The 26,272-nt window shown below is 45.9% G+C and overlaps 1 protein-coding gene across 10 annotated transcripts in view; it reads right to left on the bottom strand.

Annotated features, from left to right (window-relative positions):
- LOC119955607 (astrotactin-2-like) overlaps positions 1-26,272 on the bottom strand; it is a 1,814,189-nt gene that overhangs the window by 1,620,817 nt on the left and 167,100 nt on the right. For all 10 annotated transcript variants that reach the window (XM_038781996.1, XM_038781994.1, XM_038781999.1 and 7 more), the window contains exon 2: positions 16,206-16,393. In XM_038781996.1, coding sequence (XP_038637924.1) covers positions 16,206-16,393 — 188 coding nt within the window. The remainder of the gene's footprint in view (positions 1-16,205; positions 16,394-26,272) is intronic.

Genomic DNA, 26,272 nt, shown 5'->3' with positions numbered 1-26,272 from the left:
GAGGAAAAGGATGAAAAAATGTTGGGAGGAAATTCACAGCACTCTGTTTTCCAGCACTCCTTGTGGCCAGTTACCATTTCACATTAACAGACCTCTGGGATTCAGTCAGGTGATCCAACCTCCATTTTGCTTCACGGGGCCAAGAGCAGAAATAAAATAACTTCTTGTTTATAACAGCAAACAATGTCCGCTTCTTGAGGACGCCTGATTATTACTAACATTTTGAAGTATTGAAATGTGTAAAACTGAGGAAAATTCAGGGACAAGTTGTTTCTGTACCTACCTTTGCCATTAATAATATGCATCAGCTCAAAATGTGAAGAAGATTAATGCACATGCGCAAACTCGAATTTGATGTCTGCTTGAAAAGCTTCAACATTTTCATAGGTGATCAAAGGTTTGATTTTAATAACCATCCAATATAAAAATATATAATATTTATTCCAAATGTACAACAAAACAAAGATCAGATGATTACCTCCTCATTCAATTGAAAATGTGACCTTGAACATAGGTTTATAAATCGGAAAGCACTTAGTGCTGTTCATAAAATCAGAGCACTGCTAAAAGCAGGAAAGTAGCTGCTTGACCCACTCAATTGAATTGAAATAAAATGAGATATTGCGCAACACTGTAATAAGGTCAAGATTCCCTTTTTATACCTGATTCGATCACTCAGCACGGAGACATGACAAACCAGCACAGAACTTTCACATGAATGACATACTATTCAGGCAACATTTTCAATAAAACCAGTTGCACTTCCGCAACAAACTACAAATGATCAGAGTCAAGCCCAACTTGGTAAGCAGGCAATATCGGTTTGTTGCCTTTTGAAGATGAAATGAAATGAAAATTGCTTATTGTCACGAGTAGGCTTCAATGAAGTTACTGTGAAAAGCCCTTAGTCGCCACATTCCGGCGCCTGTCCGGGGGGGGGGGGGGGGGGGGGGGGGCTGGTACGGGAATGTTTGACAGCTGTCTAACATTCAAGCTTTTTCTACAAAGGCACAAGTCCTTTGTTTTTCACGATCAAGCTCGCCCATGGAAATGGATAGCTGCAGTTAATTCTATTGCAGTCAAATATATCCACTCTCTTAACAATATGCAGGAACTTTGAGGATACCTGACCTTGAAATCCCATCTCACTGTATTGCAGTATGTCGAACTTCAATTCGATGCTTTAATTTTTCGACCCATAACTTTTTGATTCCTTCCATCAATGAAATCCAACACTGATCACCAAAACCCGAGAGAGAGTAACTCTTCTCTTTTCTCAGCCTAGCTATCTCTCTTTGTGGATCAATCAGTTGCAGAGCATATATCCCATCGCTGCACCATCTATTTATTTTTTACAGGCTGTATATAGCAACGGAATTAATTCCAACAAGAATGGAGATAATTCCAGGACATCGCTGTAAGGAACTGAACTGATTCGACACATATAATTTGTACTAATAAACAATTCCCCACTCACTTCGTTTTGCTGGAAGAGCAACCCATCAAGGGCAAAATATTCGATATTCTCTGAAAATGTACTCAGGGGTCCCGATGCACAACTCATGCGCATTGCTTCAAAAGCTGGCAGCACACCAACTTGATGCTGCCTGGAAATTTGCATGATTGCTGCTGTGATGTTCAGTGGCGACACACGTCTGCAGGGGACTCCATTTTGTGCGAGTTGAAACTACTTAGGAGGCTCTGAGGTAATTCTCTTAGAATAATTTTAAAATTACGTACCTTCCATAATAATAACGCATGTTGAAGACCAGAGGGTGAAGACTGCTAGACAAACAGCAACAATGGCTGACGATTATGAGCTGATGCATCAATTTAAACCTTTGTTCCATCACCCCCATAATTTTGAAAAGGATAGGACGTCCCATCCGATCCTGTACTGTGGGGAGGACACCTCAGAGGGCAGCGAAGCTTTATGCGTAGAGGTCAAGAATAAGAAGGGTGCAGTTACAATGCTGGGGGTTTACCACAGGCCTCCCAACAGCCAGCGGGATAGAGGAGCAGATAGGTGGACAGATTTTGGAAAGGAGTAAAAGCAGCAGGGTTGTTGTGATGGGAGACTTTAACTTCCCCAATATTAACTGGGACTCACTTAGCGCCAGGGGCTTGGATGGGGCTGAGTTTATAAGGAGCATCCAGGAGGGCTTCTTAAAACAATATGTAGATAGTCCAACTAGGGAAGGGGCTGTACTGGACCCAGTATTGGGGAATGAGCCCGGCCAGGTGGTAGAAGTTTCAGTAGGGGAGCATTTCAGGAACAGTGACCACAATTCAGTAACTTTTAAAGTGCTGGTGGACAGGGTTAAGAGTGGTCCTAGGGTGAATGTGCTAAATTGGGGGAAGGCTAATAATAACAATATTAGGCAGAAACTGAAGAACCTAGATTGGGGGTGGATGTTTGAGGGTAAATCAACATCCGACAAATTTCAGGATCCTTGGATAACGCGGGATATTGTAGGCCTCGTCAAAAAGGAAAAGGAGGCATTTGTCAGGGCTAGAAGGCTGGGAACAGACGAAGCCTGTGTGGAATATAAGGAAAGTAGGAAGGAGCTTAAGCAAGAGTCAGGAGGGCTAAAAGGGGTCACGAAAAGTCATTGGCAAATCGGGTTAAGGAAAATCCCAAGGCTTTTTACACATACATAAAAAGCAAGAGGGTAGCCAGGGAAAGGGTTGGCCCACTGAAGGATAGGCAAGGGAATCTATGTGTGGAGCCAGAGGAAATGGTAAAGTACTAAATGAATACTTTGCATCAGTATTCACCAAAGAGAAGGAATTGGTTGTTGTTGAGTCTGGCGAAGGGTGTGCAGACAACCTGGGTCACATTGAGATCCAAAAAGACGAGGTGTTGGGCGTCTTGAAAAATATTAAGGTGGATAAGTCCCCAGGGCCTGATGAGATCTACCCCAGAATACTGAAGGAGGCAAGAGAGGAAATTGCTGAGGCCTCTTCAGGTGATATCCTGGAGGACTGGAGAATAGCCAATGTTGTTCCTTTGTTTAAGAAGGGTAGCAAGGATAATCCAGGGAACTACAGCCTTACGTCAGTGGTAGGGAAATTACTGGAGAGAATTCTTCGAGACTGGATCTACTCCCATTTGAAAGCAAGGGGTCGTATTAGCGAGAGGCAGCACGGTTTTGTGAAGGGGAGATCGTGTCTCCCTAACTTGATAGTGTTTTTTGAGCTGGTCACAAAGATGATTGATGCAGGTAGGGCAGTGGATGTTGTCTATATGGACTTCAGTAAGGCCATTGACAACGTCCCTCATGGCAGACTGGTACAAAAGGTGAAGTCACACGGGATCAGGGGTGAGCTCGCAAGGTGGATACAGAACAGGCTAGGTCATAGAAGGCAGAGAGTAGCAATGGAAGGGTGCTTTTCTGATTGGAGGGTTGTGACTAGTGGTGCTCCGCAGGGATCAGTGCTGGGACCTTTGCTGTTTGTCGTATATATAAATGATTTGGAGGAAAATGTAACTGGTCTAATGAGTAAGTTTGCAGACGACACAAAGGATGGTGGAATTGCGGATAGCGATGAGGACTGTCAGAGGATACAACAGGATTTAGATCATTTGGAGACTTGGGCGGCAAGCTGGCAGATGGAGTTTAATCCGGACAAATGTGAGGTAATGCATTTTGGAAGGTCTAATACAGGTAGGGAATATACAGTGAATAGTAGAACCCTCAAGAGTATTGACAGTCAGAGAGATCTTGGTGTACAGGTCCACAGGTCACGGAAAGGGGCAACATAGGTGGAGATGGTAGTCAAGAAGGCAAATTGTATGCGGGTCTCTGAGTATAAAAATTGGCAAGTCATGTTGCAGCTGTATCGAACCTTAGTTGGGCCACACTTTGAGTATAGTGTTCAATTCCAGTCGCCGCACTACCAGAAGGGTGTGGAGGCTTTCGAGAGGGTGCAGAAGAGATTTACCAGGATGTTGCCTGGTATGGAAGGCAGTAGCTATGAGGAGAGGTTGAATAATCTCGGTTTGTTCTCACTGGAACGAAGGAGGTTGAGGGGTGACCTGATAGAGGTCTACAAAATTATGAGGAGCATAGACAGAGTGGATAGTCAGAGACTTTTTCCCAGGGTAGAGGGGTCAAATACTAGGGGGCATAGGTTTAAGGTGCGAGGGGCAAGGTTTAGAGGAGAGGAACGAGGTAAGTTTTATTACACAGAGGGTAGTGGGTGTCTGGCACTCGCTGCCAGAGGAGGTGGATGAAACAGGGACGATAGTGACATTTAAGGGGCATCTTGACAAATACATGAATAAGCATGGCAGTGTGACAGGTCAGTTATTCAAAAAAAAAAACGGGCAGCACGGTATCATGGTGGTTAGCATAAATGCTTCACAGCTCCAGGGTCCCAGGTTCGATTCCCGGCTGGGTCACTGTCTGTGCGGAGTCTGCACGTCCTCCCCGTGTGTGCATGCGTTTCCTCCGGGTGCTCCGGTTTCCTCCCACAGTCCAAAGATGTGCGGGTTAGGTGGATTGGCCAGGCTAAATTGCCCTTAGTGTCCTAAAAAAATAAGGTTAATGGGGCTTGTTGGGTTACTGGTATAGGGTGGATACGTGGGCTTGAGTAGGGTGATCATTGGTCGGCACAACATCGAGGGCCGAAGGGCCTGTTCTGTGCTGTACTGTTCTAATTCTAATTCTAAAAAAAAAGATGGGAATAGCGGGATACGGACCCCGGAAGTGTAGAAGATTTTAGTTTAGACGGGCAGCATGGTCGGCACTGGCCTAGAGGACCGAGACTTTTTCCCAGGGTAGAGGGGACTCAGGGGCATAGGTTTAAGGTGCACGGGGCAAGGTTTAGAGGAGTATGAAGGAAGTTTTTTACACAGAGGGTAGTGGGTGCCTGGAACTCGCTGTCGGAGGAGGTGGTGGAAGCAGGGATGATAGTAATGTTTAAGGGGCATCTTGACAAATACATAAATAGGATGGGAATAGAGGGATAGGGACCCCGGAAGTGTAGAAGATTTTAGTTTAGACGGGCAGCATGGTCGGCGCAGGCTTGGAGGGCCAAAGACCCTGTTCCTGTGCTGTACCTTTCTTTGTTCTTTGTTCTTTGACATGGGAGAGTGAAAGGAAGGCAGGTAGCCAAGGTATGGAATGAAAAGCTGGGAATGCTTCACGATCTCCATCTCAAATCATGAAGGAAGATACTGAGGATGAGACTTGAAAGCCTAAGTGTTACCATTGTAATAAGATGGAGCAAGTTTGTTCAGCATGTTGGAAGTTGCAAGGAACATCCATGGGACTTATTGTCATTCAAAAGGAGGATTCTGAGAAGGGAACAAAGTGGGGAACACTACAGGGCAGACTGTAGATTTAAGCGGACTTAGGAGTGCTTATGTGGGAGCAGGTATGATGAATGTGTTAGATGAGAGATATGCTGGATTAGATTCTAAGGGAACTATCACCCCATTTTCCTCAACTGATGTGGCCAAAACCAGGGCCGGGATTCTCCGCTATCCAGCCGTACCGGCGCCGAGGAGCGGCGTGGAGCACTCCGGCGTCGGGCCACCCGGAAACTGCGGAATCCTCCGCACCTTCAGGGGCTAGGCTGGCGCCGGTGGGGTTGGTGGCGTGCCAGCCAGCACCGGCAGGGTTGGCGCTGCGAGTTGCTGCATGCACGGGAGCGCCAGCATGTTCTGGCATGATCCCAGCACATGTGCAGGGGGGTTCTTCTCCCCGCCGGCCATGGCGCACCGTTACAGAGGCCGCCGTGGAGGGAAAGAGTGCCCCCCACAGAACAGGCCTGCTCGCAGATCGGTGGGCCGTAATCACGGGCCAGGCCACCTTGGGGGGCCCCCCCGGGGCGAGACCCCCCGCGCCCCCTCGAGGTCTCTGCAGGCCGCCCACAGAGCCAGGTCCCGCCGATAAGGACCTTGTTTGGTTTACGCTGGCGGGACTGGCCGAAAAAGGGCGGCCACTCAGCCCATCGCAGAGCGGAGAATCGCCGGGGGCGGGGGTTGCCACCTCCAACGGCCCCCGACCGGCGCAAAGCGCTCCACGGCCCCACCTAAAAACCGGCGCCGGAGAATCCGGCAGTCAGCATTGGGACAGCGTGGCGGGATTCACGCCACCCCCCCCGTGATTATCCGGCCCCAGTGGGGAGTCAGAGAATCCCGCCCCATATGTATCATAAGGGACACATGTGCTACTCAAACTCTTACTGCTGAACGATTTGGGTTTTCCTCCAGAGAATTCAATGAAAGCTAAGGTATTAATGAATGGGACAGGTGGAGATTATATCCCAGTTCTATTATATAAAGTACAATTGGAGTGTAATTTATTGTCAGCTCCAGTAGTTGTCGGGGTGGCTGAGAAATTCCCAGTAGAAGGACTAGATTTATTTTTTAGGGAATACTTTGACAGGAGTGAAGGTTGTAGCTTTACCATGATTATAGAGATTCTGAGGGAAGTACTGTGGATAGTACATGAAATGCTAATGGCAGGGCATGTGGGAATTAGGAAAATTAAGCATTAAATGACTCAGAAAGAAATGTTGAAAAACATAATCATATATCAAATGACAATGATAATGAATCAGATTCTGTTGACATTGATGAAATTATCTCTACAAGCATGATCCTTGGTGGAAGTTTGTCAAACATAAAATCTAGTAGAGAATGAGATTCTGAGAAGTCCAAGACTGAAGATGATGCTAAGAAGGAGGAGTCCGAATCTAATGATAATCACAGTGAGGAAGATTTAGGCGAGAGTTCTGAATCCGATTTGGGTTCTGATTTAGTACCGAATAGATCTGTCACTAACTGATCTTCAACTGATAGCAATAAACTCTTCCAAAGCTAGGAAAGGAGACAGAAAATCAGAAGAAAATGAATTGGACTTTTCAAAAAATAACTTGCTACCGCCTCTTGCAGTAAACCTATTGTCATACACTTCAGGTGATAATATTTCCCAGAGCTTGGCTGTCTTGAAAGAAAATATATATAATAGCATGGCATCAGCGATTCAGGATGGGGACCGTGAAGTGACACCAAGCAAACAGCTGATTAACCCACATCCTTTTAAAGGCCCACAGTGCCTCTTCAAGGTAAAGGAAGCAAATAACAAAGGAGATTAAATAATTAGTGATCAATTCCTTTTGAAAATGAAGAAGTGGATGAAAATTCTACAACCACATCTGTTAACAAAAAACAGAAAATTTATGGAGCCAATAATGTGCTACCCTCGCATTCTAAAAGTAAAGAAGAACAGTTGAAATCTAGAAAGCACACATTCTATGTCTGTATTAATAAATAGAGAAAAACTATGTGCTTATGGAGACTCCGGTGAAGACGTAACCGTTGGACAGCACGGTAGCATGGTGGTTAGCATAAATGCTTCACAGCTCCAGGGTCCCAGGTTCGATTCCCGGCTGGGTCACTGTCTGTGTGGAGTCTGCACGTCCTCCCCATGTGTGCGTGGGTTTCCTCCGGGTGCTCCGGTTTCCTCCCACAGTCCAAAGATATGCGGGTTAGGTGGAATGGCCATGCTAAATTGCCCGTAGTGTCCTAAAAAGTAAGGTTAAGGGGGGGGTTGTTGCGTTACGGTTATAGGGTGGGTTTGAGTAGGGTGATCATTGCTCGGCACAACATCGAGGGCCGAAGGGCCTGTTCTGTGCTGTACTGTTCTACCTATCTATGTAAAAGCTGTAAAACAAAGAATTGCACTGAGAAGCCAATCAACTCTGCCAAGGTTGAAACCTCAGCATTACTCATCGCTGAAGGTAACCATGTGAAGGAAAAGAGAGAATGTAAACATGGAGGGGTTCAAGAGTATTTATCAATTAGAAAGGAACCATTTATTTCCCTTAGCGTTGACAATACTACTTGTAGTTTGTCTGCAGAAGATCCTCAAAATTTGGATAAACATTCAGTGGACAATCAGAATTGTACATATTCTCAGAAAGTATAATGTGATTATGTATACTCTGTCGCGTGTTTCAGGAGTTACCAGTGTAGAGACTGGGAAGGGAAATTATATAATGGGATTGATGGATGGATATGTTTTTGTGATTTATGTCTTGTATACCTTTCAATGAAATGTCCTTCCCCTGCTGTTTCATTATTTTAGGGAGGCAGGTATGTAAGGGCCCTTCCTGCTGATTTCCTTAATTTATAATCTTTTTTATTTATTTTTGCCGTTATCATTTTTGATCCATGGATGCTTAATGAAATTGTATCTTTAAGTCAAACAGCAGAGAGAATGAGGAACTCATGAAGTTGCAACATTATACTTGATGCTTGCGTTTGAACAGGAGAACTCAGACTTTGTAGCACCCAGGAAATGGGTGGACTCTGTTTGATTGGTTGGTAAGTCAATACTGGTGTACATGAATTGGCCAAAAGGGTCATATTCTGCCTTGTAACAGGCGGTGATGAGATGCTGCCTGAGTAGGATGATGAACCCAAGAACATCAGTTTGCATTGTGGACCTGCTTCCTCTCTCATGTTTTCTCCAGAAAAGCTGCTACATTTCTGAAACTGTAAAGACTTGAATTAAACTACAGTGAAAACCATTACAGACTGGGAAGCATAAATCTTGTCCTGATAGCCTGGTTTTAAGGACAGTGTGCTAGAAACAACCATCTGAAACACAGACTCTTATCTTTTACTTTTACTTATCAATTTCATCCCCCTCTTCCCCTCTGTGTTTGTTTGTCTTGTGTGTATGTCCGCAGAGGTTGAGGGAGGGGGGGGAGGGGCATGTTAAAGTGAGGGATTAGGAATTAGATAATTTCATAGATCATACAATTCCATAGAATGTACGGTGCAGAAGGAGGCCATTCTGCCCATCGAGTCTGCACCAGCCCTTACGAAGAGCACCCTACTCAAACCCACGTCTCTACCCTATACCTGTAACCCCGTAACCCCCACTTAACCTTTTTGGACATGAAGGGCAATTTTTTTTATCATGGACAATCCACCTAATCTGCACATCTTTGGACTGTGGGAGGAAACCGGAGCACCCGGTGGTTACCCTCGCAGACACGGGGAGAACGTGCAGCCTCCACACAGACAGTGACCCAAGCCAGGAATCGAATCTGGGACCCTGGAGCTATGAAGCAACTGTGCTAACCATTATGCTACCGTGCTGCCACCAGGAGTTAACTATTTGTATTTGTTACAGGTTTCATTAAAGTAATTGTCATAAATAAAAAGTAATTATGTTTAAATTTACAAATCTGGTGACTAATTATTGGGCAGCCAAGGACTGAGGACTTTAGGTATTTTGCTGAGAATTATTGGCTAAGTCGTAGACCCGGCAGCCTTGCCCATAAGACGTGGGATTTGAGGACCCCGGAAGAGGAAGCAGGGTGAAGTGAGGGGCTGGGGGGGTCTGGAGGTTGTGGAAGGGGCGCTGAGAGGGGTTGAAAGATCAGGGCTGCCTTTAAAGTGCAGCTTTGATGGGGAGCTCCTTGCCAAGACCAAAACAGGTGGCAAAGCACTGTTGAAAAGTGGGGTCTTTCTTGACACTGCAGGTGTCGAGAAATAGCCCGCTAAATGTGCTGTTCAGCGGACTTTAACTCATATCTGCTGAATCACACCCATTAATTCTGGAAGGCTGCTGATCGGAAGATGAGGTGCTGTTCCTCCAGTTTGCATTGGGCTTCACTGGAACATTGCAACAGGTCAAGGCCGGACATGTGGGCATGAGAGCAGGATGGTGAATTGAAAGGGCAAGCGGCAGGAAGGCCTGGGTCCTGCTTGCAGATGAACCGAAGGCCCCTGATCCACCTCAATTGTCAGGTTTGAGGGGGGTTGGGTTTATACATTTTAAGACCACCTGAACCAGATTTACTTCTTTTGAGAGCCAGTTAGAACAAGTAATCACAAAGCATGATCTGATTTTAACTGCAAATTTCTTGCAGGCCTGCAACATTTTAGTGAAATTAATACCTGTCTCTATACGCTGCATCACTTTTCTTGTGATGATGCCTTGGTAATGTAAATAAAGTCACCACAGCCCCAAATGACCATCAGCTGCTTATCCCTTTGAGGGGAATAAATCTGATTTAATCTGAGGGTCACCACACCTCAGGTGAGGAGCAAGGGTGAGAAGGCAGGGCCTGCACAAATAACCAAAACCAGTATGGGAATTGAACCCGCATTGTTAGCCTTGTTTTGCATCACAAACCAGCCATGAAGCCAACTGAGCTAAACCGGCACCCTGCCTTTGTAATGATACGTGCCTTCAAGTGCCAATTGAATTAAAATGTCAATCGTGAATTCATTAAACACAGATTCTTAGAAGAAATAATTCTCATTATTGAATGTTTGCCGAATTTAGTAACTGGTCAATAACTGATTCCATTAGCAATGTGAATGTTGCGCAATAAGTCGACACGATGGTTCATGCTGGTTGAGAGAAAGCAGCCATTTAATTTTCCTACCTTAACATTTACACCAGCAGTGATCTACTAACCACTCTTGTGACATTCAAAACGTTCATCGTTCTCCTTTATCACCTGTCTGTACAATCTGGCACACATATTCAGGTGTGTGTGTTTTCCAATTTGATTCGGTGCACATCAGGTCAAATCTGTTAATTTCTTCCATTCATTTCAAATGCATATACCTGAACCAGTACATTCGAACTTGGTGAATATGCCAAAGAATAGTGCTAAAAATAGAGTCTTCAAGGAGAATCAATCGAGCTCTAAATATACAGTTCACTGAACACAATACATCCTGCTCTTCAGTTTCATAGTAAAACTAAAGCATTTCCTAGATGGAGGCCTTGTGCTTTATATGCCAATCAAATTATGAACTTTAAAGGCCGCTGTGATGTGGCAATCAACTTCAACCATTCCCCAAGTACAGAGCACAAACTCGTGGACACATTTTCAAAGCAATTTAGTTCTCTCCGAATGTTGCGCTGACGAAATTGAAGCTGCTCAAGATGACGAATGGAATGAATAGTCCTAACCCGTAGTGTTAAATGCACTCGACCTCATGATGAATGAAAACACCTCCACTCTGCCTCCAAACCCAGTGATGCATCGCTAATTATCCTTGTGACCTTTCTGCTTCCCAAATCACTGACCTTCTTTGTCCCTCGGACAGCTACTGTTGAATAGTGAACGACGATTTGCTGTTAACCGATAGAGACACAGAACGACCTGTTTCAGAAGGTCAGTTGGCCCATCATACCAGAGCCCACCAACAATACTTATTCAGCCTAATGCCGCCTTCAAGCTCTTCATCGTAGCCCTGTAGATTGCGACTCTTCAAGTGCACATCCATGCATTTTTAAAAAAGCAATAAGGATTTCTGTCTCCACCCCCTTTCGAGCAGTGTGTTTTGGACACGTGTCCCTTTTGGGTCAAAATTTACTGCTCAATCCACTTCTAATCCTACTTATTACTTTAAATCCATGCCCGCTAGGCACTGCTCTTTGCTAAGGGAAATGAGGCCTTGCTATCTAATCTATCCAGGTCTGACATAAATTGATTAATGCTCCCCTTAGTCTGCTCTGTTCCATAGCAAACAATCCCGATTGTCTCAATTTTTTCTCATAGCTGAAATTCTCCATTTCCTTGTAAAACTCATCTGAACCCTCTCTACCCCATTGTAATACTGTAAATGTGATGTCCAGGACTGTACACAGTACACAGTACCCTAACTCTGTTTTAACTAGTGTTCAATAATATTCTATCATAAACCATGCTATTATATCCTATTTCTCAGCCAATAAAGGAAAGTATCACATAGTTCGCTTCAACCAGTTTATCTCACTAACCTGTTACCTTCAGACATCTGTAGACATGCGGCCAAAGTCCCAATGCCCGTGTCAACTTCTCAGAATCCTGCCATTCAAGTCTTCTGGTTGTGCACATTGTTGAAGCTGCATTTGCATTAGACAAATACACAAACAAAGGAACACAGGGAACAGGAAGTGGCGTAGTGGGTTTGTCACTGGACTGGTGATCCAGAGACCCAGCGTATTACTCTGGGGACCTTAGTTCAAATCCCACCATGGCAGGTGGTGGAATTAAAATCCAATAAATATCTGGAATTAAAAATCTAATGATGACCATAAAGCTATTGTCAATTGTCGTAAAAAATCCAGTTGGTTCACTGATGTCCTTTTGGGAAGGAATGAAAACTGCCAACTTTACCTGGGTCTGGCCTACATATGACTCCATATGGTTGATTCTTCAATGGCCTAGCAACCCACTCTAATGTATCAAACTAACAAATCATCATCTGTGTTCTGTAAGGGTGGCCCTGAATTTTAAAACAGTGCCCCCTAATTCTGGACTCACCCACAAGAGGAAACATCCTTTCAACATCCATCTTTTTAATAATGTGCAGGATGGTATCCCCTTCAATCAAGTCACACCTCACTCCTCTAAACTCCAGTAGAAACAAACCCAGCCTGTCCAACCTATCTTCATCAGACAGTCCGCTTATTCCAGGTATCAAGATAGTAAAACTCCTCTGCACCACTTCCAATGCATATGCATCATTCCTTAAATAAGGAGTTCAAAATTGTGTACAGTATTTGAGATGCGCTTACCATTATCCTGTATAAATGAAGCATAACAGCTTTACTTTTATGTTCAATTACTCTCATGATAAAGGATAGCATCCCATTGGCCTTCTTGATTACATGCCCTGTATACTATTTTTTTGTGACTCACACACAAGAACACCTAGATCTCTCTGCACCTCGGAATTCTGCAGTCATTCGCCATTTAAGTGATGCTCTGCTTTTTTATTCTTCTTGCTAAAGTGAACTACTTCAGACTTTCCTACATTATGCTGTAGCTGCAAAATTTTTGCCCACTCACTGAACATATCTGTATCCATCTACGAACTCTATATGTCTTCTGCACAATATACTTTCCTACCTACCTTAGTGTCGTTTGCCAATTTAGCTACCATGCTTTCACACCTCTCATTTAATTATTGATGTAAGTAATAAAAGGTTGACGCCTCAGCACAGAACCTCGCTGACTCCACTCATCACATCCTGCCAATCAGATAAAGACCATTCTGCTAGCTACCCAATCTTCAATCCAGGCTACTCTGTTATCCAACACCATGATCTTTAACTTCTTGCAAGAAGCTTTGATGTAGCATCTTTGGGCAGCATGGTAGCACAGTTGTTAGCACAGTTGCTTTACAGCTCCAGGGTCCCAGGTTTGATTCCCAGCTTGGGTCATTGTCTGTGCGGAGTCTTCACGTTCTCCCCTTGTCTGCATAGGTTTTCTCCGGGTGCTCCGGTTTCCTCCCACAGTCCACAGGTGTGCGGGTCAGGTGGATTGGCAATTCTAAATTGCCCTTAGTGTCCTTAAAGGTTAAGTGGGGTTACGGGGATAGGGTGGTGGCGTGGGCTTGAGTAGGGTTCTCTTTCCAAGGGCCAGTGCAGACTTGATTGGCCGAATGGCCGTCTTCAGCCCTATAAATTCTATGAAAATTCTATGATTATCAAATGCTTTCTGGAAACCCAAGTACAGTGTGTCTATAAGTTCCCTTCTTTCCACAGCACTGGTTACTCCTTCAAAGAACTATTGAAAATTTGACTTCCCTTTCATAGAATAATGCTGACTCTTTCAAATTATCTTGATCTTCTCTAAGTTCCCGTCTTTAATGATCGGTTCTAGAACCTTTCCCATGAAAGATGTCAAGCCAACTGGCCTGAGTTTACTGTTTTCTGCCTCCCTCCCTTCTTGAATAAAGAAGTTATGTTTGCTACTTTCACACTGTCGTACTGTTATAATCTCAAAAGCAGATACATGTTTAAGGAGATGGAAGAAATAATGAATTAGACCAAATAGCTACAAAATCAAACATAAAACTACAAATGAATAGTTTATGAAGTGACACCAATTAATCTCAGTGAACAAGATGGAAAGGAATGTGCCTCTGATTTTCTGACGTGTGTTTGTGGTGGGTGAGGGTGAACATTGGAAGTGAACACACATTCCGTCAACCCATAATAACACTGACATCCCATGGATCCAAACCTGATTCAAATTTAGGCCCTGGATTTGAACGGATGGTGTTCCTTACAAATGCAGAACTCAGATCACTAGAGAGCTAACCATTTAGTGCGTTGGATGATACAATGCTGGATCTCACAATTGTGTAAACCTCCATTATGACATCAGCGAGATTGTTTCCATTACACGATGGCTTCTCTGTCACAAGAGTCAAAAGCTTGGGTCACAGCTGCTGCATTTGTTCAATGAGGGATACTGAGGGATAGGATCTATTCACATCTGGAAGAAAATAGACTTATCAGTGATAGGCAGCATGGTTTTGTGCAGGGAAGGTCATGTCTTACAAACCTAATAGAATTCTTTGAGGAATTGACAGTTAGTTGATGAGGGAAGGACTGTAGATGTCATATACATGGACTTCAGTAAGGCATTTGATAAGGTTTCCCATGGCAGGTTGATGGAAAAAGTGAAGTCGTATGGGGTTCAGGGTGCACTAGCTAGATGGATAAAGAACTGGCTGGGCAACAGGAGACAGAGAGTAGTGGTGGAAGGGAGTATCTCAAAATGGAGAAGGGTGACTAGTGGTGTTCCACAGGGATCCGTGCTCGGACCACTGCTGTTTGTGATCTACATAAATGACCTGGAGGAAGGTATAGGTGGTCTGATTAGCAAGTTTGCAGATGATACTAAGATTGGTGGAGTTGCAGATAGTGAGGAGGACTGTCAGAGAATACAACAAAATATAGATAGACTGGAGAGTTGGGCAGAGAAATGGCAGATGGAGTTCAATCCAGGCAAATGCGAGGTGATGCATTTTTGAAGATCAAATTCAAGAGCGGACTATATGTTCAATGGAAGGGTCTTGGGGAAAATTGATGTACAGAAGGATCTGGGAGTTCAGGTCCATTGTACCCTGAAGGTGGCAACGCAGGTTGATAGAGTGGTCAAGAAGGCATACAGCATGCCTGCCTTCATCGGACGGGGTATTGAGTACAAGAGTTGACAGGTCATGTTGCAGTTGTATAGGACTTTGGTTCGGCCACATTTGGAATACTGCGTGCAGTTCTGGTCGCCACATTACCAGAAGGATGTGGATACTTTGGAGAGGGTGCAGAGGTGGTTCACCAGGATGTTACCTGGTATGAAGGGTGCTAGTTATGAAGAAAGGTTGAGTAGATTAGGATTGTTTTCGTTGGAAAGACGGAGGTTGAGGGGGGACCTAATTGAGGTCTACAAAATTATGAGAGGTATGGACAGGGTGAATAGCAACAAGCTTTTCCCAAGAGTGGGGGTGTCAGTTAAAAGGGGTCACGATTTCAAGGTGAGAGGGGGAAAGTTTAAGGGAGATGTGCGTGGAAAGTTTTTTACGCAGAGGGTGGTGGGTGCCTGGAACGCTTTACCAGCGGAGGTGGTAGAGGCGGACACAATAGCATCATTTAAGAGGCATCTAGACAGGTATATGAATGGGCGGGAACAGAGGGAAGTAGACCTTGGAAAATAGGAGACAGGTTTAGATAAAGGATCTGGATTGGTGCAGGCTGGGAGGGCCAAAGGGCTTGTTCCTGTGCTGTAATTTTCTTTGTTCTTTGTTCTTCAGAAAACAATAAGAGCGGATTTTCTTTCACTGGTTTCATTTGCAAAAAGGCAAAAAAAAAAGCACGATGGCCAGCAATGGAGTTCAAGGCCTGGAAGATGTAATATTTTTAAGGCATTTATTTTCTCCCCTTTCAACTCTCTTCATGATTCCTCCTGTCTTCCCTGGAAATTGCAGGTGTGCGAAATGTTGCCAGACTTCAATTTTGTTTATTGAAATCACTCCTGATCCAAAAACTGGATGACAGGAGAACAGCCCGACACACCAATTTTAACACTTGTGCTGCCAAATTACCATATCCATTTAACAGCACATCTATTATGAACAGAAATTCATTGTATGGGTGAACTGTGAACACAGTAACCATACCTTCTCGCCTCATGGCTCAGTATGCCCAATTGTTAATTCACATTGAGTCTGACAGTACTAAAGACTTCAGTTGGGTTTTTAGCACCCATTCCACTCACACCATTTGGTGGAACAGTTTGCCAATCCATTAAGATGCGTTGTTCCTTTACTGATTTCCACGTCATCAGCAGACTTCTTTTACCTGATTTAGAAATTAAGGCTCAGCCTACCGATCTTATCATAAAGTATAAGAGAGAAAGTGACCGATTTAAAGAGGTCTCACCATAACTGAGACATGAAGGACATGCATCTGTTCCTCCACGATCTCGGACGGCTCCCGCAGGGTCGGTGGAGTTATCTGGGATAGGTGCTCAGCGTTACTCATGGAGACGTGGAAATACAAGGTCCCGTTCTCCAGCCACTGCTGCTTCCAATGGATCAAAGAGATATCGGCAACTGTTCCGGTCATTTCTGAAACAAGAGAAAATGCAGTTGAAAACTGTTGTTTATATTGCGATCAATTCCATCAAAGTGGTTGCCTCATAAGTGGCTATCCTATCTCTAATGGTATTGTAATCGGCGGCATGGTGGCACCGTCGCCTGCACTACTGCTTCTAAGCCCCAAGGACCCAGGTTCAATTCCAGCCTTGGGTCACTGTCTGTGTGGAGTTTGCACATTCTCCCCATGTCTCCGTTCCTCCAGGTGCTCTGGTTTCTTCCCACCATCCAAAGATGTGCGGGATAGGTGGATTGAAGGCAGCACAGTGGCCCAGTGAGGTTAGCATTGCTGCCTCACGGCACCGAGGTCCCAGGTTCGATCCCGGCTCTGGGTCACTGTCCTTGTGGAGTTTGCACCCCACGGTTTCGCCCCCACAACACAAAGATGTGCAGGGTAGGTGGATTGGCCATGCTAAATTGCCCCTCAATTGGATAAAATGAATTGGGTGCACTGAATTTTTTAAAAAAGGATAGGTGGATTGGCCGAGCTAAATTGCCCTTAGTGTCCAGAGATGAACAGGCAAAGTTATGGCGTTATGGTGAAAAAGTGGGGTGGATATGGTTAGAGTGCTCATTCGAAGGGTGGGTGCAGACCTGATGGCTCGAATGGCCTCTGTCTGCATTGTCGGGATTCTATGGATTCTAAAGGGGTCATTTTAATATTGTTTTGTTTGGAGATTATTGGACCTTCTCCTTACTGCTGTCAAAATGATTTTGGAAATTCTGAAACTGTGAAACACTGTGATTCTCCATACCTCATGATCTGCCTCTGCTTCTGCCAAAGAAAGTGGATCAATGCTTCCCAGAATGGAGAAAAAAAGACTCAGAGATCAAGTTACGTCTGGTATCTTGAGAAATCAATTGAGCAACGACATCAGTGGTGGTGAGTCTAGCTAGCTCTCAGCGGGGATCTGGGCAGGTGAATTTAAAGGCAAAGAAATATTTGAAGCAAAATGGCTTGAATGAATCATCTTCAGCTTACATCAGCTTCTCTGCCAGCATTCGCAACTGCTTTGAAATTTGGGTTTTGGGGTGCTAAATAGTAGATATTCAGCATTAGAATTAGAATTAAAATTTTTACACTTTTCCTTAATGAATACTGAGAAATGTACTCAAATCCACCTCCAAGGTCATCTCCCCACATACTTAACCTTTGTTATTCCTCTCAAAGAATTCAGAGTTAAAATTATTCAGCTACGTGCATTTGTCCAGATGCAAGAGCATAACACCGACAGCACAAATTACAAATGATTATCCCAAAGTTGATGAGGGCGGCACGGTGGCACAGTGGTTAGAATTGCTGCAGCTCAGTGCCAATGACCTGGGTTCAATTCTGGCTTTGTCTGTCTGGAGTTTCCACACATTCTTCCCCTGCGTGGGATTCCTTTGGATGCCACGTTCCTCTCACAGTCCAAATATGTGCTGGTGAGGTAGATTGGTCATGATCAATGTGAGGGCGAGGGAGTGGGCCACTGTTCTTTCGGAGGATCTCGCAGACTCAATGCGCTGAATGGCCTCCTTTGGCACTGTGGGGATTTTATGGATTCAGTGGGCACGATCTACCGGCCACGTTTCGCCCAAAAGGCGGATCTATCCAGCTCGTCACACCTTGCGTGATCGCGTTAGATCTTGCGAAATGTCGTGATCTGAATCCCGTCCATTGTGGGCGGGATCACTATTTTGCTAATCTGCATATTAGAGTTAGTCTCACACTAATGCACACGCTTGATTTACCCGAGGCGTTGGGATCAAACCCCTTCACCTAGGAGTCATCAAGCATGCACTGTTCAATGCTGGTCCCGACAAACACTGATCAGACAGAACAGCACTTGTGGGCATCTCCCAGGGGGTTGGAGGCCCTCAAGTGGTTGCCCTCTGGGTAATATGGCAGCCTGGCACTGCTAGTGCCATCTGAGCACTATCAGGCTTGCACCTTGTTGGTGCCACCTAGGTACCAGCCTGGCACTGCCCATGTGGCACTGTCAGCTGGCAGGGCACCATACTGGCCATGCCAGGATGCCAGGCTGGCATGTTTCCTGCACTGGGCATCGGGTCTGGGGGTGCCCTGCGCATGTGAGGGGCCTCGAGGACCCCCAATCTCCTTCTGCACTGAGTATTTCATGTGGGCGGAGCTCCGCAGTGTAGGAAATGGGGCTAAGTACGGCCTTGGTAGCGTGTTTCCCACTGAGGCCCTGAATTGCAACAAAGTCCTGATAGGTAGCGTGGTGTTTCTCGGCATTGCGAACGCCGGGAAGACACCCGTTCTGAATACACTAGTAAAGGTACTCTGTTACAATTTGGTTAAATCGTGCACTATGTTGGGTCACTTGAGCAACTGTCTGTGTTATAAACTCAACACATCGAAGATGCAAAGTGCGTATAAGCCAAAACATTTTGAAGTGTCATTTTGGATGGGCTTGGCAGGGTGTTTCCTGTTGGCTTCTTGGGTAAGATCTAGACTAAAATTCACCCACACTTCGTCATTCTTTTGGACGTTGTGAGTTTCTCGCCAGTCCAGCCTACACTTAGAAATATTTTCAGCAGTGAGGAGCTGAACCCATGGCAAGATCAGTTCCTCAAAGATCGGGACACCATTGTGAAAGGGTGCCTGATGTCTAAGTGAACTTGAGGGTCCCCCACACCCCTTCACCCATAGGAAATGTCACTCCCGTACACATCGGCATTACCGTCCATCCCCCAAGTGAGGACACACCATTGTGGGGTCGCTAGGGATCCACTTTTCAGGACCCATCCTCCTTTCAGGACCACCGAACCCTACATACTCCGCCTCACTCCCACATCCTTCATCCACTCCCTCACCCTTTCATGGAAATGATCTTTCTCAGGCCCTGACCATTAGAAGTGCCAGCCTGGCACCCAGGAACCATGGCACTACTAGATTAGCGCCCAGAAAGTGCCTCTGGCACCCTGCCAGTGCCAAAAGGATGCCCTGTTGGCACTGCAAAGGTGCCCGGGTTCCAGACTGTGTGCCAGGTACTGCCCTGCCCTATCCCTGACTTTCCGGAGGGGGGGGGGGGGGGGCTTAGAGACCCCCGAGTGGCCATCACAACTGATTTGGACCTCACCAGTGATTCACCCATTGCACCCAGCGTAACAGAGTGGCTGAATCGCGTCCACAGTGTTCAATTGTTCTATGTTTGATTATGTGAGCCTTTTACTATTGATGTGCTCTGCCTTTTTGACTGGTTAAGCCTGGGTTTTCACTCAGATGAGCAAATGGACATCAGAAGCTACTGGAAGCTGGAGCTAAAGCATGGGCTAGACATGTTAAAACATTGTAAAAAAACCTCGGTAAATAAACTTTCTTCACATTTGGAAACTAGTGTAACCTCTGCATCGCTCTGAGATGTAAAATACTCAACCTAAGATTTCACATTTCAATTCACATAGATAATGAATGAAACACAATTTCTTCCTGAACATAATTCTGTGTGGTTTTTCAATTAGAATGACTACATTTTTCTAGTTTCATCCATGTTTCTTGAATCACAATATTGAAAATGCGTTTCTTTTCAACTGAGTCCCTGTCACGTGCTCAAAGCGAAAAAAAATCTCAACACCTTAAGGATACATGTGTTTAGACAAGCAAAAGCTGACTTTTTTCATCAATATTTTTACTGTCTTTTTAAGTTGATACAAATCTCGCGACAAAGCAAAGGAAAAAAACTAAACAGTCTTCAATGCAGAATACAGTCAACAACCAGAGATATACCACACCCATCACTAAATCGAACACAGTAGAAAATCCACGAGCATCCTAGCACTAAGGGGGAATTAGATTATACTTGTACCCCACAATGCAACCAAATCCCCATCCAGGTGCAGGACAGAGCAGCCAACAGACATATGGCCACAAAATTATAAAGAGAGGATCAGTAGTGACAGGTCCAAGGTGTGCTCAGGCCCATGGTCTCCCATGCAAAAAGAAGAAAAAAGTAAAGACCTCAGTTACCAGAAACAACCCACCGGATCCCAAGTCTGAAGCAACCATGAAGTGCCCAGAAACCAAAGTCACCCAAACACCAAGCAAATAACACACCTCCAAGGAGAACGGCAGGATAACCATGGGGCCAGAAATTTAAGTAAGGATAACTTCACTCCTGGTCAAAAGGGAAAGCCCCACCCCAGGGAGATAGGAGCCGTCAGGACACTCCCTGAATGGGGCATCTACGGAGGTAGGGCTGATCTACTTCCCCCCACTTTCCCCCATACCAATGGACCCACCCCAGCAACTTGGACCACCTTGTCAGGGAAAAATCCAGGGCCACCATAAAACAACCACTCAAGATGGATCTACTCCTAATTAGCCAAAACACCAAACCCAACCATGTACCACAAAGGCCAAGGCAGAACTTTACTTCAAGTAACTCAGGAGAAGACAAGTGCAAGATGAGAGACACATTGGACCCTCCTCCAGGGTCTCTCAGAAAGGAGAGAAAAAGAAGGAACTACTGCTACGATCCCCTGGGATAGTGGACAGTCAATTTCAGCCCAACTTGACCCGAAGTCGCAACACAATTGAAATGAATAAATAAAAACATCCAAAGTCTTTGACTCTCAGCTACCCAATGACTATAGTCACCAGGTTTGTAAATTTAAACACAATTAAATTTATTAATAACAGAAACTACAATTAAATATTCAGCAGATACAACTATTATCCAATTCCTAACCCTCCCACTTAAATTCGTCCCACCCTCCACAAGCAAACAAGACAGACACACACAGAGGGAAGAGGAGGGGATAAAATAATAAGTAAAAGTAAAAGATAAGAGTCTTTGTTTCAGATGGTTGTTTCTAGCACACCTTCCATCACTTTAGGATTTTAGTTCGAGATTTCTGCTTCCCAGTCTGTAATGGTTTTCACTGTGGATTCATTCAGATCTCTGAAATGCAGAAGCTATCCAGCTTTTCTGGAGACAACATGAGAGAGAGAGAGAGAGAGCAGGTCCTCGTCTCTCAGCATCCGTATCTCCAACTGATCCGCTGGCTCTCTGAAAACCATCGCACTCAGGCAGGATCCAATCGCCACCTGTTACCGGTCAGAATACAGCCTTTTGGCCAATTCGTTGGCCACCAGGCAAACAATTGGACTGAGTCAATCGATCTCTCAGGTAGAAGTTTGAGATCTGCAGTCTGAAGGCTAGCAGAGTGTTCTGTTTTGTAAATTTTGAGTTTCTCATTTCCACTGCTCGATTTAAAGATAAAAGTCCTTTAATCATCCATGGATCAAAATGGTAGCAGCAAAAATAAAGGGGAAACAATGGAATCAATGAAACTGCCCTTGAACTCGCACCATCGGAACTAATTGCGCAGATGACAGGAAATCGTCAACAACCCAGACGCCTAACTTCTCGAGCAGCTGCCCAACACGTGTCACTGAAGAGAAGAACCAGCCAAACAAGCCACAAGAGGACATCACTCCTGCCCCAGGGAATAAGAAACAGGATATCTACTAGGCATAGCACCTGGCCCATTCCAAAATCACCAGCTACTCGGAAGCCAATCCCAACCCCTTGAAGCTCCCCCCACAGGTGCCCTCCACTGAACCCCAGGGACAACAGGATATCAACCATTGCACCAGACCTGGCTTAGCCCAGCGCCATCCAAAAAAACTACCGCAGCAGAATATGACCCTTGTATCTTCCACACAACCCCAACACCTAGACCCCGGCCAAGCCTACACTAAGCTAGTCCCAACCTGGACAAGGTACCACTTTCACCTACATGAGAAGAGACAGGATAAACACTCTGGCTTTAAGCGGGAAGGGACTCCAGACCAGAGGGAGAAGAACCGTCAAGACACCCACAAAATGGGCACCCTGGGATGGAGGGCAAGGTCAAACTCACCTTGCCAATCCCAACCTTCCACTCAACTCCGCTCTACTCATCTTCCCTCTGAACGAGACAGAGGGGGAACAACGAGGGACAGCCCCATCCTTCTAACCCAAGGATTATCAGACATTATAAGACCCAAGACAGTTAGGATTGAAATTGTGACGGCAGCATTGTGGCCCAGTGGTTAGCACTGCTGCCTTATTGCGCCGAGGACCCAGATTCGAACCCGGCCCCGGGTCACTATCCGTGTGGAGTTTGCACATTCTCCCCGTGTCTGCGTAGGCCTCACCCCCACAACCCAAGATATGCAGGGTAGGTGAATTGGTCACGCTAAATTGCCCCTTAATTGAAAAAAAAATGGGTACTCTAAAAATAATAAATTTTTTAAAAGGATTGAAGCCGTGCACAAAACCCGCATTCAACTTTCATCTCAACATGACATAAACTTGCCAAATCAGGATAACTAATGGTTCAGGCCATCACACTCATATTACACATAGGGGAAAAAAAGACAAAATGAATCAATAACAACATGATCAACAGGGGGCAATGTCCAGGATAACAACTGAGTTTCAGGATGATCCCCAGGATAAGCACATCGTCACGAAGACGAAAGCAGAGGCCAGGATTAAAACAGGATCAACAAGCAGCCCTTAGGATCTTTCAAGAATTCCAACAATTGAAGCACGACGCATCAATACTTTCACCATGCCATCTCATCAACACCCAGGAGGTTGAGAGCTCAGACCCTGGCTTGCGGGGATGAATCGACCGGTTCTGCAACCTCTGACTCCTCAAGACTGGCATCAGGAACGGGACAAAATAGGACCAGTGATTGGCAGGCAAAATCGACCCCAGGCCTCGAAGACAGGATTATATCTCGAACCTGATACGAAATGCCCATCCTCCAAATCAAGATCCCAGACACATGACCGACCCTCAAACTCACTCAGGAAGTTTTCCTTCCATCAGCTCCCGTTGAGTACCGGGCCCAGCAGTGCAACCCTCGTGGTCCTCCTCCTCCTCTCTCTCTCTCTCACAAGTCCGTCAGGTTGGATGACAAGCCACAAAGCAGGATCTCAACACTGCGGGAGTTGGTCCCTCACCAGGGTCAGTGCTCTCTGTGGCAAGTACCTCCCACTACCTTCAGAAAAATACCCCGTAACTCTTGGAATTGAGCACTGACTACCTGTTCCACAGGAGCCCCGCTCAATAGCAACTGTGCCACAGTTAGCAGAGCTCCACCCCAGCCCACTCCAGCTGCCACAAACAAACAAAGTTTTAAGCATTCAATCTAGACTCGTTCATATAGAGACACTGGCCAAGCACTTCTCGGGACATAGCACGAGCTGCATATACCAAGACAAATGCGGAATGTGCACTTGGATGAAAAGACAGATTATAAGATGAGCAGAGTCTGATCTTTCAAAAATGGAACCGCTCCTCTGCTCACATCCCTTGACACACCCCCACCCCTGTAAATGCTGACTTTAATGATTGTTAGGTGCAGTTTACGATATTTTTTATGCCAATCCATTATTGTACAATTGCCTCAAATATGATACTGAGGTTGAACGTACTGACCGTAACAGTATTGGAAAAAACTGTGAAGCAATGCAAAACCAAGCCAGCTTCACCCTTCCAGTTTATATGATGACTATATTACTGACTTTGTGAGCCATCAGTATTCAGGCATCTATTGAATAGGACAAAGGTGCTCGGCCCAGCGAGGATAGCAATGCATTCAACATTAATTGGTCCACTTATAAAGGCCCCATGGGCTTCTTGCTGCAAATTAAGGCTCGCTAGCTGATTCGCTGGCACTGCGCTTGCCAACCTCCCGCTAACAAGGTCGAGCGGCACTTAAACAGCCCTTGCACAGCCAGCCCCACTCAGCTCGCAACTATGGCACTGAGAAGACCGGCCCTAAGATTCAGTGCTGGCTGGGCTGAGGTGCCAGCAGCTGTAAACTCTGGGAGCGTGACCAGGACGATTGGCTTCCATAGAATAGAATTTACAGTGCAGAAGGAGGCCATTCAGTCCATCAAATCTGCACCAGCCCTTGGAAAGAGCACCCTACTTAAGCCCACACCCTATCCCCGTCACCCAGTAACCCCACCCAACATTTTTGGACACTGACGGCAACTTAGGATGTCAATCCACCTAACCTGCACATCTTTGGACTGTGGGAGGAAACTGGCGCACTCGGAGGAAATCCATGCAGACACGGAGAGAACGTGTCGTAAAAAGGTCAACGACCTCACTGGGCAGCGCGGGTGAGTTGACACCAATGCCACGCCCCTTCCAAAAAACCCTTCCTTCACACCCCTCTCCCACCACTGTGAACCACGCATGTGGGTAACGATGCCCTTTCTGTGTCTCCTCAGTAAAAGCTCTCCCACAATCACCAGAAGAGTCCCAGATTGGCGGCGGCGTACTGGAGTTGAATCTTTACTATCTTCAAAGAATTGGCCCTCGAGGTGATGGGAGTGGCCGAGGACAGAGCGGTCACCAACGCAGAGGTTGGCGGAAGCCACAGAGGTGAGGATACAGTGGGCTCCGCCTGGGGGCCCTGAGTCAAACGTGAGTTGCTACTGCCTTACTGACTGTCACACACTCCCACTGACCACATATCCATTCTCCCGCAGATCCTTTGGCCTTCAGCACTGGCCCATCCCTGGTGGCCCCCTCTCCAGTATCCCAGGAGAACACCTTGGAGGGGAGCTCAGATGATGCCACCATAAAAGACACGATCAATGCGTCACAGCTGTTATTCCCACCCTCCACCAGTGCAGATACACTCACCTCGGTGGGAAACGTTTGTCAGGCTTCTGGGGCACAATCTGTTGAGCACAACACAGATGCTGATGTACACCAGGTGGAGGTAGGAACCCCCAAGTGAGACAATAGTCAGAGATCTACTGGATCCCAGGACCAGCTGGGTCCCAGCCTGATGCTGAGCTGATGGAGATGATAGTGTGCATCAAGGCCATTCCGAGGCAGATGTCAGCGACACTCAAGCAGGTCATTGGAATCCAATTGGGTTGCGTGAAGTGCTCACTTAACCATGATTGCCAATTCCCTATCAGCAATAGCCTTCAGCCGCACGGCCAGAGGCCTCGGCAATCAGTAGGGGTCATGAGTGGTTGGTGGGACAGACGGACAGGGCTGTGGTTGCCCCCCGGAACGGGAACACACGATCCACGGGTTGATCTCCTCAACTTCCCCCTCTCCCCTTCCCATGGCAGCCCACCCCTTTGTGGCAAACACGCCCCCCCCCCACCCCATTGGAGTGTGCCCCACCCCAGGGACCCCAATCCCCATGAGCAATGGGGTGGCAATCCCAACGCCCTCATGCTCTTTGCCTGTGAGCAAAGATGGCTTCCCATCTCCTCGGCTCCCCGCAGACGCCTTTCCGCCAGGTTTACATTTTTCAAAACAAGTACAAATCGGTGCCAGCGTAAACATTTGCTGGGCAGGCTGACGAATGATGAGAGGTTGGTGGATATGGGGTGGCTCCCGTTAATTGTTATACAGTGAATGGTAGAATCCTCAAGAATATTGACAGTCAGAGAGATCTAGGTGTACAGGTTCACAGGTTACTGAAAGGGGCAACACAAGTGGAGAAGGCAGTCTGCTTTCCTTCATTGGCCGGGGCATTGAGTATAAAAGTTGGCAAGTCATGTTGCAGCTGTATAGAGCATTAGTTAGGCCACACTTGGAATATAGCGTTCAATTCTGGTCACCACACTATCAGAAGGATGTGGAGGCTTTAGAGAGGGTGCAGAAGAGATTTACCAGGATGTGGCCTGGTATGGAGGGCATTAGTTCCGAGGAGAGGTTGAATAAACTCGGTTTGTTCTCACTGGAAAGATGGAGGTTGAGGGGCAACCTGATAGAGGTGTAGAAAATTATGAGGGGTATAGACAAAGTGGATAGTCAGAGGCTTTTTCCCAGGGTAGAGGGGTCAATTACTAGGGTGCATAGGTTAAA

Source organism: Scyliorhinus canicula, chromosome 21, assembly GCF_902713615.1.
Source record: "Scyliorhinus canicula chromosome 21, sScyCan1.1, whole genome shotgun sequence".
Classification (NCBI taxonomy): Eukaryota; Metazoa; Chordata; class Chondrichthyes; order Carcharhiniformes; family Scyliorhinidae; genus Scyliorhinus; species Scyliorhinus canicula.
This window is presented reverse-complemented; position numbering and strand designations above follow the sequence as displayed.